Raw genomic sequence first — 14,436 nt, forward strand, 5'->3', positions numbered from 1 at the left:
CGAGGCAGACTGGTACACCACAATTCAGGATTGGTTCCTGCCATGTTGCTAGGACTGGACGCAGCACCCTGGAACAAGTGGGATCAGAAACTGGATAGAACAACACAGTTGGAATGGCTTGACTTCATCACCACCTGAAGGTTTGCCTGCTACTTTAAGATGCACTCCCCATTAATGTAGTTATATCGACATTTTTGCATTAAATATTTCACTTTTTTAAAATGACCTACCTGGGCCTTTTGCCTTGCCAGATACTATTCGTCCAAGTCGGAATATGACAGCTCGTTCATACTCTTGAACAATCTGAAAGGAAATAAGAAAAACTAAATCTCCAATAATACTTTGTTATCAGCAAAAATGTTTTTTATTTTTTTAAATTTCAAATTTGAAAAATTATTCATATGTGTAGATTAGGTTAATTGGCAATGCTACTCTGGCTCAAAGCTACCAGGATGGCAGTGGCCCTTAACCCTTTCGGCCCTGACATTCTTTTACTAGTACATATATATGCAGACGTTTTTGTAAAGCACAGGTACATTTGCAGCCACTGGAACTGGGCATGTTACTATTAGCACAGACCGGAGAGACTGGCATGCAGTCTGTGAAATACAGAAGTGAAAATGGACACTTCCAGACTGTGCGCGCCACTTTCAATTGTATTTCCTCAAGAAGTTTGCAGTATTTGGCAGCTATCTTACGAGGGGGGACCCAAAAATAACCGGAATTTTGTTGTTGTTAGGTTGGTACTTGCAGTACGTGGTTGGGCCGCTAGGGCGATCTAGTTACACTCCTCACAAGTCAGTCTGCCAAGTGCCATCAGTCTGTGTGTTTGTGTTCAGTGAATTTTGTAAAACTAGTTTTGTGCAAGCGATGACCGATTATCGTGAGCAACGCGCGGCAGTGAAATTTTGTTTTCTTCTTGAAAAAAGTGTTGCAGAAACTTGTTATTGAAACGGTATGACAACCCTGAACCACCCACCCTACTCATCGGATTTAGCTACGTGTGATTTCTTTTTGTTCCCTCGGATAAAAAAAGACTTGAAAGGAAGGCGTTTTGCTGACGTCGAAGAGGTAAAACAAGAAACGACCAGAGCATTGATGGGCATTACTTCAGACGAATTTAAAAAATGTTTCGAACAATGGAACAAACGGTTAGATAAGTGTATTTCTGCCAATGGAGAATACTTTAAAAGGAGACTAATTGTAGTTTGTACAGAAAATTAAATTAAACACGTTTTAAAAATTTTTCCGGTTATTTTTGGGTCCCCCCTCATATATATAAACATCGACACGTGGAAGTGTGTGTGTCTGTCTGTCCAGCTTCGAAGTGCAAAAATACAGCATGAAGTTCAAAAAAGCAACTCTGTCGCCAAAGTGAAGCCGACGAGAAAAGAGAAATTAGCTGCTAATACACAAGCGAGGCGAGCACATCGGCAAAATGAAACCTCAGAGGAAAGAAAAACTCACTAAGCAGCTGATAGACAACGGAGGCGAGCACATCGGCAAAATGAAAACGCCGAGGAAAGAGAAACTCGCTAAGCAGCTGATAGACAACGGAGGCGAGCACATCGGCAAAATGAAACCACCGAGGAAAGAGAAACTCGCTAAGCAGCTGATAGACAACGGAGGCGAGCACATCGGCAAAATGAAACCGCCGAGGAAAGAGAAACTCGCTAAGCAGCTGATAGACAACGGAGGCGAGCACATCGGCAAAATGAAACCACCGAGGAAAGAGATCCTCACTTAGCCGCTAATGCACAACCGATGCGATTGATTGATTGAAGTGCCAGAATCCACGATTTCCAGGAGCCCAGACTTTTTACAGCACAGGCTTACACAGTTAGTTGTATAATAACAGTGATATTTTTTTTTTTCATTTTTCAGTTTCCTAGACACCCCAATGGTGAAATATCTCACAAAATAATTTTTCCCATAAAAACAGAAACTCCAGGGCTGAAAGGGTTAAAATGAAAGCCGATGGCTGGATGGGCAGTGGTCCCCTATGACTGAGTGTGCCTGCCACCATGATAGTGAGCTCGATAAGCGTGGTAGATAATGGCAGGATTAATTCAATTCTGTTCTTCTCTATAGCATAGTTATCTGTTCATTTTTACCTTATATTATGGCATGCCCATATCAATTAGAGATATCCCAAAGTGAATGTCAGAATTGGTAAAATGCAGCACACTTTTTATGACCACTGAAGCTTGTCTCCAAAAATATCAACACATATTTCTTTACAATTTAAGAGATCTGCAATATGTTTCAAGATAACTCAAGCAGATTTTCAGATACCTCAGAACAATGGTGTCCATTTTAAGATATCTCAAGTACCCAAATTGACCACCCAGGCATTTTAAGATACCTGAAATGCATTTTGAGGTTTCTCAAAACCACTGAGTCTAAAATATCTTCTTCTTCCACGTGGGATTTCCTGTCCAATTTGGAACATATCCAGAAAAGTACTTTGAGATTTCTTGAGATGAGCTGAAAGTTATTTTGAGATACCTTAACACAGTGGTGGCGGGCCTCCCTAGGGGGGCGCGAAGATGTGAAAAAAAGAAAACAAGAATCCAAAATATGAAAAAAACATCTGCTGGAACCAAAACAAATTAACTTAAACTACATTCTGATACTAGAACAATAAATATAGAGTTAGATAAATGTCGATAAAAGTTAAGTAGGTATCATAAAATATGCATCTACATTTCAAAAAAATGTTAGGGGGGGGCGGATTAAAACTGTTATGAAAACTCGGGTCACAAATACTTAATGGTTGAGAAACGCTGCCTTAAAATGTCCGTCATCTATCTGAAATGGGACAGGAAGCTATTTTGAGATATCTGCAAATGTATTAGAGATATCGTAAACTGTATTGTAGACAATGATATTCTGTTATTTTGAAACAAGTTCATATCTCTTTAAAGATATCTTAAAATTTCTTTGAGATATCTTGAAATATACTTTTAGAAATCTGAAATGGACCAAAACCACATTTTGAGATATCATGAAATGAAGAGTTGCCCAGCTTTCCTCCCAGATTAGAATGTAAAATGTACATGAGATGTCTGAAACACGAGTCACTATGAAGTGTCACACGCGTGTGTTTGGGAGGCAGTTGGAGTGGGCAATTATCCACCGAACTTAGGGGCTGGTGTTGTGCTGAATGCCTTCTACTCTTACGCCTTTTGCAGAACTGAAGATTGATGGATACTTCACTGCTGGACGCCACCTTCTGTTGTCTGCCCACCTAGACCCATCCATTCCTGACGACAGCTTTTATAAGCCGGGAATCTGCCATTTCAGTTCAGTTCTGTGTTGGACTTGTGTCTGAAAAGATGGCCCTCATATCTCAATAAAAAATAAAAAAAAATATTTATTTTTTTCTTTACTGCACATTATTCAAGATGCCCTAAAGCAATGGTTTGCAACTCCAGTCCTGGCTGCAGGTTTACATTCTAACCCTTTTCTTAATCAGTGACGTTTTGGCTGCTAATTAACTTCTTTTGAATTCATTTTAATTGACTTACTCTTGAAGATTCAGACCCCTTAATTGTTTCTTTTTCCTTAATTAGCAGGCAAACAATAATGAGATACAAAATGAGCCAAAACATGAACATCAAACTGTGTCCATCATACAATATCTGAAATAAAGAAAGATGAAGGTCTCAGGAATGTTGGTCTTCTGGGGTCTCCTAAACATTTGACCAGAGCTCTTAGAAAAGAGAAAATCAACAATTTAGGAAATGTCTGCCATTGTACAATGAGAGCAAAACAAGTCATGGAGTTTAAAAACGGGTTCAATTAACAATAATCGGTGCCTAATTAAGCAGCTGGTTGGAGTGAAATTGGTTGGAGTTTGATGCCCTGACTTAGTTGGTCTTCTGTTGGCTCACTCGCTTCTAATTCATTTCTGTTTGGGTGCCATTTAAGGAAAGAAATGAAACAATTCAGAGGAACGATGAAGAAATTCATGGGAACAAATCTTAATAAACAAGTCAATTAAAATTAATTCAAAAGAAGTTAATTAGCAAAAAAACAGGTCACTAATTAAGAAAAGGGTTAGAATGAAAATCTGCAGCAACTGCGGCCCCCCATGACTGGAGTTAGGGACCCCTGCCCTAAACATTGGTCCATGTTTAGTGTCCTCTTTTACAGAAAATATCAGAGATACATTTTTAGGGTATCTTGATTACATTTCAGAATATCTTAAAATAACTTGCAATAATCCCAAGTTTTCCAAAATTCATTTTAAAGTAACGTTCTGCTCATTTCAAGATATCTTAAAATAGATTGTAAGTCCCACTAAAAACACAAGCAATTGTAAAAAAAGTCATTTGGAAAAAGCTGAGTACTCTGTCTGTGAACACTGTTGGAAAAAATGATTTTTGACCTGCACAAAGCAGATGTCTCAAATGATATGCCAAATGTATAGTTTGTTAGCATAAAATCTATGGAGGGGTTATAAAGTGAGTTTTAAAGAATTCACTCTAAGTGTATGTAAACGTCTGACTTCAACTGTATCTCTAAATGAATTTCAGATATATTACAAATGCAGTTTTTTAAAGATATCTGAAGCTTGTTTCGAGATATCTCAAAATATGTAGCTTTACATTTTACCTTGGAATCTGTTTGGGCTGACTTTAAATGCATTGGAGCAGACGTACATTCAGACATCTGCCATGCATTTGAAGTTGTCTTAAATGCATTTTGAGATCTCTCTAAATGTTCGTAGGTGATGACGGGCATCCTGGCTGAGAAAAGGGATGGTTTACTACCCAGATGGGGACCCAGGATGGAACAAACGTTAAATTGCCCGGCTGGATGGACCTATGTGACCAGCAGGTATAAAATAATAGAAGGACCAGTGGAAGCCGGAACTGGTTTGGGGTCCATACCTCGACTCCCATAATGTGGAAGGACAAGAGAGATCAATGGTTCCTGCTTATTGTCTCCCCTCGTGTACTAGATGGCAGCAGCCCTGGATATCGGTACCCACCTGGACACCCACAGGGAATGCAGGGAATAGTAGTCTGGTAGTGCAGCCCTGCTGAGGTCTGGAAGTTCCACCAGGGGGTGCTACAGGGAGTTACACTCCTTACTATTTGGGATTGCCATATGACCCAGAAGTACTTCCAATTTGGCAGAGCCCTGGCAATGGATGTACTCCTGGGCCCTCAATAAAAGGCAAGTCGGTGTTGGGAGGAAGGAAGGCGACACTCAACTGGAAGAGCTCAGTGCAGTGGAGTGAGGAGGGGTGAACTGGAGGAGAGATAACTGAATTTTGAGCTTGCAGATACTGACGTATTGTGGATTAAACACCCTTTGTTTGAACCCGGGACTGTCTGGTATGTTCATGTATCGGGCTCTCTGGTGCCCCCTTGCTTTCACAGCTTATTTAAAGAGTTTGGTTTCAAATTGCAGTCCATAATCTGTATATATAAAGGAGAGTTGGGATCCGAGAGACTGTGTTTGTGGAGGGATGAAGAGCTAAGGTGGGTAGGGGAGTCACGTGATCATTCCCCTCCAATTCACGTCATTTCATTCACTTCAAATCATTTCGCTCCGAGCTGAGCTCCGCAGCTGACGTGGTCTTGCCGTTCTTCTTCCTTAGTGTTTAGTCCTTTCTCCTTTACTAATTTGCTGTTTAGTACACGCAGTACTTACACAGTCACTTATAAAAGGGGAGAAAACTCCGTGCAAGAAATGGATATTGAAACTACCTTGAAAGACATGCAATCAACGTGGCCATTAAAGGATCCCAAGAGAGGTCTTCTAGGTTGGAAAAAAAGCGCTTGGCTGCCAAAACCAGCACAACAAGAAACGACTTCTACTTTAGAAAGAAAACGATTCGCTGCCAAAATCAGGCAGTTAAACGAATCTAAAGAAGACAGGATTTCAAGATTTTGAAAAGGACGACTGGCTGCCGAAACCAGGCGGTTAAAAGAATCTGAAAAAGACAGGACGTCTAGATTGGAAAAACCACGATCCGCTGCCGAAACTAGCTGGTTAAACGTGCAGCGAAGCGCGCCAGGTCTGCTAGTAATCTATATTACACTACAGGATGAAACAGTGGCCTCACATCTCCAGAGTCGTGGTTTCAAATGAGGGTCTGGGAACTGCCTGTGCGAAGTTTTTACATTTTCCCTGTGCCAATTTATATTTTTCTATGGTTACTCCGGTTTTCTTCACGCAACCAAAGATGTGTATTTTAGATTTTTTAAAGATTCCCATCTTGGCTCCATGTGAATGCTTGTGAGTGTAGCAGCCATTCTGGAGCAATTTTAGTAACTGTTCATACTTATAGGGTAGGCACTGAGGGACTTTAACACTAAAATTACCAAAGCCTACGAAAAAAATCGTAGATCTCTCCCACCTTAAATTGCTTCTCACCACTCCGTCAGTGTCTTTTGTCCTGTAAATGTGTCGATAAGCAGCAAGCAGCCAGCAGCCTACTATCACATCCCCCACCGGCGCACAGTTTTCTCAGCTCAAGTCTGTTTACCTGCGTGTCAGTTGCTTGGAGTTGTATAGAGTGAGAAGTCAAGCAAAATGACACCTTTTATAAATACTATATTGTTATTTGGAAAACATAACGATCTATGTAAACACATCGTTAAAACAGAAATGTTTTTCATGTTTTAGTAATAATTGATAAAATGTAGACATGAAGTGTATCATGTGTGAAGCCTGAAGTCCAAATATCAAAGAAACACTTTCACAAAAGGTACAAATATAATAGAACAAGTGCGCTTTTATTCAAAAATATACCTTCAGAAAAAGAACCCGCATTAGGGTGCGACATTGAGACACAGTGGCTACAACAGCTTCGGTGGCACAATGGTATCAACTGTTGACTGGTAATTAAAACTTCATGGGTTCGATCCCCGACGAGTCCGTTTTGAGAAGTGAGCTACTTTTATTCTTACTATTTTAGAATAAAAACATACATTTGATTTCAGTCTGTAACAGCTGGTGTAAATTTATGATAATCGTAAAGGTTAGCTTTGTTTTTGTTTTTTTTATTCAGTTTCATTCTCTGTCATATCATGTCATAGCAGACTGCTTGTTGCTTGCTGCTTATCAACACATTTAAAGGACAAAAGACGCTGATGGAGAGGTGCGAAGCGATTTAAGGTGGGACAGAGTTTTTTCGTAGGCTCTGGTAATTCTAGTGTTAAACTGTGCCATATTGCCACTATAAACAGCTACTGTATATTCTGTTGTCAACACACTACTGAAAGAGGAAATCCAAGTTAATAGGGAGGAGTTTGTGCTTAATAACTTTTACTGCATGCCATCTGGCAATAAAAAGTACAATATCTCCAGCTCCCCTGTAAAGACAGTCAAACAGTCTGAGCCACCTATTCCTCCATTTTTAGAACTCACAATGAAGTCACGGATGGCCAGTGCCCATCCTAATGGCTTTAGATTCAAAGCGCTGTTAGTCCGTCAGGTGTCACCCTCATCCACCAGTCTGTCTGCCACGTATTAGAGGAGAATATGGACAAACACCACACAGACAGGCACCAAGCTGTGATTCAGAAACAATGATACCCTGGCTAAGTAGGCTATCAGTGCTAAGTTTAATTTATTTATCTGTTTATTGGCATATCTTCTTCTATAATATGCTATCATGGCTATCTGTTTTTAAATCACCTGTAGCTCGCAAACCGATTGACCTATTGACCTGAAATTTGGTCCACATATACTACATGACCTCTGCTGTCCGCTTCTGGGGGTGATGATTTTTATCCCTCTTTTTATTTTTATTTTATTTTATTGTAGAATCAATTCTCGGCAGTGGCCAGCAGGGCAGCCGTGCAACACATGCGTAAGGGTGCCGTTCTCATTCCTACCACCTTCATTGTCACTTCCCCTGCCTCTTCATATCTTAAATCATTCTTGAGGCAGATTGAAGACTTAAGTGCCAGCTTCAATGAAAAATGAAGAAAAATGTACTAAGTAATTGCAATACAAACACTGACTTAATCAGCTTAAACACGAAAAGATGCAGACGAAAGAAGAGAAGAAGCGGGCCGCTAGGATGGAGAAAAGCAGAGCTGCTCACGAAGCAGCAAGCACATCAACCTCTGAGCAAATGAATGCTAACCGTGCAGAGAAAGAGGATGAAAACTAGGAATGGTCAAGTCAAGTGTATTCGTGCAGCACGCTGTTACTGGTTTATTTATATGTTTGCTTAGCTTTATAATATTCTCTCCCTTGAAAGGTTTTACCTTTTATTGTTACATAACTTTGCGTCTGATCAAAGGAAAAGATTTGTTAATATCAAAGTGAAGTATATAAACTGAAATATAAAACACAGAATCGTTGCTCACGTAATTATTCAGCCCTTCAAGTCAGTATGGCAGCCATGCCAGCCTTGTGTCTGTAAGCACAGGTCTCTCTGTCAGCTTTGCAGGTCTGCACTCTGTCATTTTCCCCTTGTCGGTCCTCTCTGTAAAGCTGCTCCAGCTCCGTCAGGTGTCTTGGCGGTTGTGTGTTTTCTCAAGTTCAGCCACAGACTCTCAGTTGGATTGAGCTCTGGACTCTGACTCAGCCACTGCAGGACATTAATATTGTTGTTTTGACGCCATTCGTGTAAATCTTTGGCCTTAATGTTTGGGGTTGCTGTTTTGTTGGAAAACAGATCTTCTCTCAGGTTGTAGGTTTCTGGCAGACGGCATTAAGTTTTCCTCCAGGGTTTCCCCGTATTTTGCTGTATTCATTTTATCCTCACAAGCTTTTGTAGGGCCTGCTGCAGAGAAGCAGCAACACAGCCCAATGCTACCGCCAACGTGCTTCACGGTGGAGATGGTGTGGTTTTGATGATGTGCAGTACATCAGACTTGGCATTTAGGTGCTGTTTTGGTCTCATCAGACCATGTATCCTTCTTCGCGCTGACTTCAGAGCCTCCCTTTGTACCTAATGGCAAACTTTAGCCACAACATCTTGTGATTCTTTTCTCTTTGCCACTCTCCCATAACGCTGAGGCCAGGGATGTACCCAGGCACAGTTGTTGTCCACGCAGCCTCTTCAGAGTCAACCACTGTAGCTGGTAACTCCTTCAGAAGTCTCATGAGTCCTCTTGGTGGCCTCCCTCACTCATCTTCTTCTTGCACGATCATTCTGCTTTAATGACGGATTACAGCTGTGCCATGCTCTGTCCATTTCTTTATGTTTGAATAAACTGAACTCCAAGATTTGGATCTTTTCTTTTTGCCATCTCCTCATTTGTTCTTTGGATGTTTTTTAGTCTTCATTGTGTAGATTAGGCCACCAGGCTGACACCCCCAAGCTGATGCATTTACAACTCAGGACAGGCGACCGCCATTGAACTAATTGTGTGACTTCTAAAGCCAATTGGATGCACCAGGCATCATATTAATACTGTGAATACTTATGCAATTATTCTTTGTTATATTTGTAATTAAGGGCAGCAAGGTGTTGCTGTGGTAGCTGGAGTTCTTGTCCCAGGGACCCCCTTCATGTTCTTTCCATGTCTGTATGGTTTTCCTTTTACCTCCCACAGTCCAAAGGCATGCAGGTTAGGTGGACTGGCAATGCAAGAATTGTGGGGAAGCTGGAGCCTATTCTAGTGAGCATCAGGTACAAGGCAGGAACAATTCAGGATGAACACACACACACACATCAGGGACAATTTAGTGTCACCAATCCACCTAACCTTCATATCTTTGAACTGTGGGAGGAAATCAGAGCACACAGAGGAACCCCACATGACACGAGGAAGACGCAAACACACGTCTCCTTACTGTGAGGGAGTAGCACTACCCCTGGGCTACAGTGCCACCCAGTTCAATGAAGGATAGCACCCCAAAGGAGATGCGAAAAGGCAATTTCCGCTCAGGGATTACCAAACTCCAAATAAGCCAGAACCTACCTTTTGAACACTGGATACAAGTTAGGAACCCACCCTGGATGGGGTGCCAGTGCAATACCATGATGTGTGAATGACTATACCCAAATAAACAAGCAGAGCAGCTTGGTATGAATGAAAAAGATCATTTGATAATTTCCCAATACATGAATCCATCCGTCCATCCATTATCCAACCCGCTATATCCTAACTACAGGGTCACAGGGGTCTGATGGAGCCAATCCCAGCCAACACAGGGCACAAGACAGGAAACAAACCCCGGGCAGGGCGCCAACCCATCGCAGCAATACATGAATGCACTGTTTAAACAATTTTATTTACCTTAATGCACATCCATATGGAGATTGGGAAGGTGATGATTATCATCAAGTAGGAGAGAATCACCAGTACCCAGCCGCAGCATCCTATGCCAGACTCAGCTGCCTCTGAGAGAAAAAAAATGAGTTAAAAAGTAGATGGCACTACAGCTGGCATCAGTACGCTTTTAGAAGCGGGGTCAGTGGCTGCTGCAAAATAAACTGACTTCCAATTTTACTATATGGGAAAGTCTTTCTCTATAAAATATATTAATAGATAATGACACAATCTCTAATACAAATCAACCATGAATAAATAAACTAAATAATAATAAAAATGATGTTGGATAAAGATTTCTTCATGTCAAATTGACATGAAAGGAACTAATTAAACTGAAAGATGGGGTGACAGGAATGGCGCTATATGAGAGAGAGAAAGTCAGAGAGACAGAAAGTCAGAGAGGAAACGCGCTGTATAAAATAAAACCAGAGATACGCCGTGTGTGAGCGGGCAATGAAGCAGAAGGATATGAAAGATGCTAGAAAGAAAAGAAAAAAAAAAGAGGAACAATAATGTACCACCAACTGGCTGCTGGAGAAGGTGGAACTGAGTGTGTTAGGACACCCGCTGACGACAAAGAAATGCTCTAAGGGTACTGGGACATTAGTGAGAAAAACAAATATCCGCGATATCTGGAGTTGGAGCTCTTAGGGTCTTGTGTTTTAAATTATCATATTAAAGCCATGATAGATAGATAGATAGATAGAAAGGCACAATATGATTGATAAATAGATAGATAGATAGATAGATGAAAGGCACGATATAATAGATAGATAGATAGAAAGGCACAATATGATAGATAGATAGATAGATAGATAGATAGGAAAGGCACTATATAATAGATAGATAGATAGATAGATAGATAGGCATAGATAGATATGATAGATAGATAGATAGATAGATAGATAGATAGATAGAAAGGCACAATATGATAGATACTTTTAAAAAAAATTAATGTAATAAAAAACATGAACACATCAATAAAAATAACAATTTCTCAAGAAAAAAAATAATTACATTACACCTCCACTACTCTGATAGATAGATAGATAGATAGATAGATAGATAGATAGATAGATAGATAGATATGAAAGGTGCTATATAATAGATACAGTATGTAAGGAAGTATATAGTAGAGATACTGTAGATAGGTAAATAAATAGGTAGATATATTAGGCACTATATAACAGTGAGACAAATATGTAAGACACTATAGAATATAAAGTCAGAAAGATATGAAAGGTACTATATAACAGAGAGATAGAAGAATAGACAGATAAATATGTAAGGTGCACTATACAGTATGACAGAAAGATAGAAGGATAGATAGACAGATGGCTATACAGTACAGTATAAAGCATATATAACAGATTGATAGCTATACTGTATGTAAGGCACTTTATAGGAGACAGAATTATGGATATGTAGACGTGAAAAGTTCTATATTAATTAAAACCATATATAGATATGAAAGGAAATATATAATAAATATGAAATGTGCTACTATATTTAAACAAAACCACAGATAACAGATGTGAAAGGAGCCATATGATAGATATTAAAAGTACTGCACATAAAAGAAGATAGATAGATATCAAGAAGATAGATAGATATCAAAAGTGGTATTTAATATAAAAGCATACAGTATATAGATAGATGTGAAAGGAATTAAAAAAGAAGATAGATGGATAATTTTGAAGTGTTATATAAAACTCTATAAAGATAGGTGTGAAATTAGCTATATAAGAGATGGATATGAAAGGTACTATATGAAAAATAAACTTATAGTTGTTAAAGGCGCTATTTAAATGTACCACTTAAAATCGATATTTTAAAAACACACAAAGGGGTTTCGTACATTAGATGTCTTTATCTCTTTCCATGCGGCTGTGTAAACCTCAAATGGGAGCCAAGACGCGATTCTAAGGAAGCCCCTGTTTGCCTCCAGAAGTCTGAGGTTTGTCAGGCTGCTCTGCTTTGTCCCTGGTGGGCCCTCCTGTACCAGTCAGCGTCTCAGGCAGTGCTAAAGGTCAGTCAGTTGTGTTTCTGGCCTTGAAGGATACAAAGCCTAGCAGATCATTTGCTCTGTCCTAGCCGGCCAAGCCCTTCCTCAGGTGTCCAGTTATTTACTCTTATCTCTTCCATTGTTTTGTTCCCACTTTCTTCTTTTAAAAATGTTATTGTCTGAAAACCTGCTGGCTGTTTTCTCGATTACACCACACAGACTGGAGACAGTCGTTTACTCTTGGATTCACACGCGTGAGTAAAGGGGAATCATTCACAACAGCAGCAAAATAATTTGAAGTCTCATTTGTATAAAAGTGAGGAATGACATTTATGCACATCCAGATACACAACTGTAGCCTGAAGCTTCCATTCAAAAACCATTGGCATCTGAACGGTAAATAATTTTTTTGCAATCATTTGTTTAAAAACCTTTCAAATTTTAAGAAAATAGAAATTTTACATTTTCAGTTTGGATTTCCTGTCCTCTTCTCATAATACATGGATTTATTAAACCTTACAAAAGCTTCTGAAAAGACTGGACAGCTGATCAATTTCAGGCAGCTTTTGTGATTTTAATGACGAATGTTATCATCCTTATTACCCCCAAGGTGAATTTAAGTGTATCTTGCGTCTTATTTACAGAGCATATTGAACAAGAACAAACTGAAGGACTCACCGATGAGGTTCTCCTTACTCCGTTCCGCTCCGTTCCGTTGAGCTTGCATTTCCATAGACGGCTGAAGACAGACAGACAGTGGTCTGTACAAGGTGAAATGAAGAAGTGTGTGACTTCATGCATTTTATTTCACTTAGTTGATGATTTACAGAGGGGCGTCAGTCTGCACGGTTTGTGACATCTGGTCATGCAGATGGCCCAGGCATGCAGGCAGTTATTTTATCAATGTGAGGATGCCGTCATCACAAATGAATTATTACAATGCAATTCAGGGATTGAGTTTTTAAGTCATAAAGCTGCCAAGATAAAAGGTGCACAGGTGAAAACGTTAAACTGTCCTTGTTTGGCAGGATATCAATGTATGTGGCAATTCTCCAGTCAGGTTTCATTCCATTGCAGTTCATTCCAATTCATTTCTAATGGTTTCCCACATGTCAGCCATTATGAATGCCGTTTGCAGGGGACCCAATCTGAACCCAGTTTGAAGGATTCAGGGGTCAGCACAATAAAGGAACCTACGAGACCCTGGCAAGAATAAAAACATATGGCAATATGACATTATTGCTGGCATGATGGAGAATGTCCCGGATGTTACTACCTCAGGAGTAAAAAATTATGGGAATGGCAATGGGGAGAACCAAGTCCAGTGTTGCCAGTTGGGCGGTTTTCACCCCAAATTGCGGCTTCTTTTCAAATACCGTTACGGGAAAATTTAGGTGGTGGCAGGTTGCGATTTTTGGGCTAGTTTTAATAGCCATGTTCGAGTTTTTGGGCGATATTTCAACATCATCAATGACGTCATATCAAATGGTTATTGTATGACGTTGTCTGAAAATAAATGTATGGACATGTATTCTTTCAAAGATATGTTTGATTGATTATATGCTAATTATTGGTTACATCGAAAACTGTTAAAATTTTGGAGCATCTCGTTTTAATCGTATCGTCATCATGGACAAGTGGTCCAAATATGGGTGGCAGTATTGTGGAGGGTTGGAAAAAGAAGCGGAATTTAAGGACTGAATTCCAGCAAGTATTGCCGATTTGAAATTCGCACTCATTGGGCTGATTTGAAGTCGCATTGCGCAACTGAAAAGCACCATCACAACACAGCTTCTCATTCTAATGCTCAAAGACTTTTTAATGTCAGATGTCAGCCCACGAAGCCAGTCGTTGTTGACAGCTCAATCGAGTTTGCTGAACTGCAGTTAGCTGTACACATCTACGCTTCATCTACAGAAGACAACGACAGTGATGACCTCGATGCTTTACGTTTCTCCTAGTTGACAATATTCTAAAACGTATATCCTTCTCTACTATGCCGTTAAACTACTTCTTGTTAGCAGCTAACATTGTCGTACAGCCAGCCACAAAATGGTGCCTTGCACCTTGAATACTATGAACGCTTCATTTTATGGTCACATACACTACATTTATTACTTTTAGCGTGATTCTTATTTTCTGCCATTTGCATTAGCTCTGACACTGTTCCTGCAT

General features: G+C 39.9%; 1 protein-coding gene across 1 annotated transcript in view; it reads right to left on the minus strand.

Annotated features, from left to right (window-relative positions):
• The window catches only part of LOC120524022 (stomatin-like), a 34,708-nt gene extending 21,683 nt beyond the window's left edge, over positions 1–13,025 (minus strand). Inside the window, exons 1-3 of the mRNA XM_039745824.1 lie at positions 12,940–13,025; positions 10,221–10,324; positions 231–303 (exon numbers count right to left, since the gene is read on the minus strand). Of these exons, the coding sequence (XP_039601758.1) occupies positions 231–303; positions 10,221–10,324; positions 12,940–12,994 (232 nt within the window). The 5' untranslated portion in view covers positions 12,995–13,025. The remainder of the gene's footprint in view (positions 1–230; positions 304–10,220; positions 10,325–12,939) is intronic.
• Between the last annotated feature and the right edge of the window lie 1,411 nt (positions 13,026–14,436).

Source organism: Polypterus senegalus, chromosome 2 (genome assembly GCF_016835505.1).
Source record: "Polypterus senegalus isolate Bchr_013 chromosome 2, ASM1683550v1, whole genome shotgun sequence".
Taxonomy (NCBI): Eukaryota; Metazoa; Chordata; class Cladistia; order Polypteriformes; family Polypteridae; genus Polypterus; species Polypterus senegalus.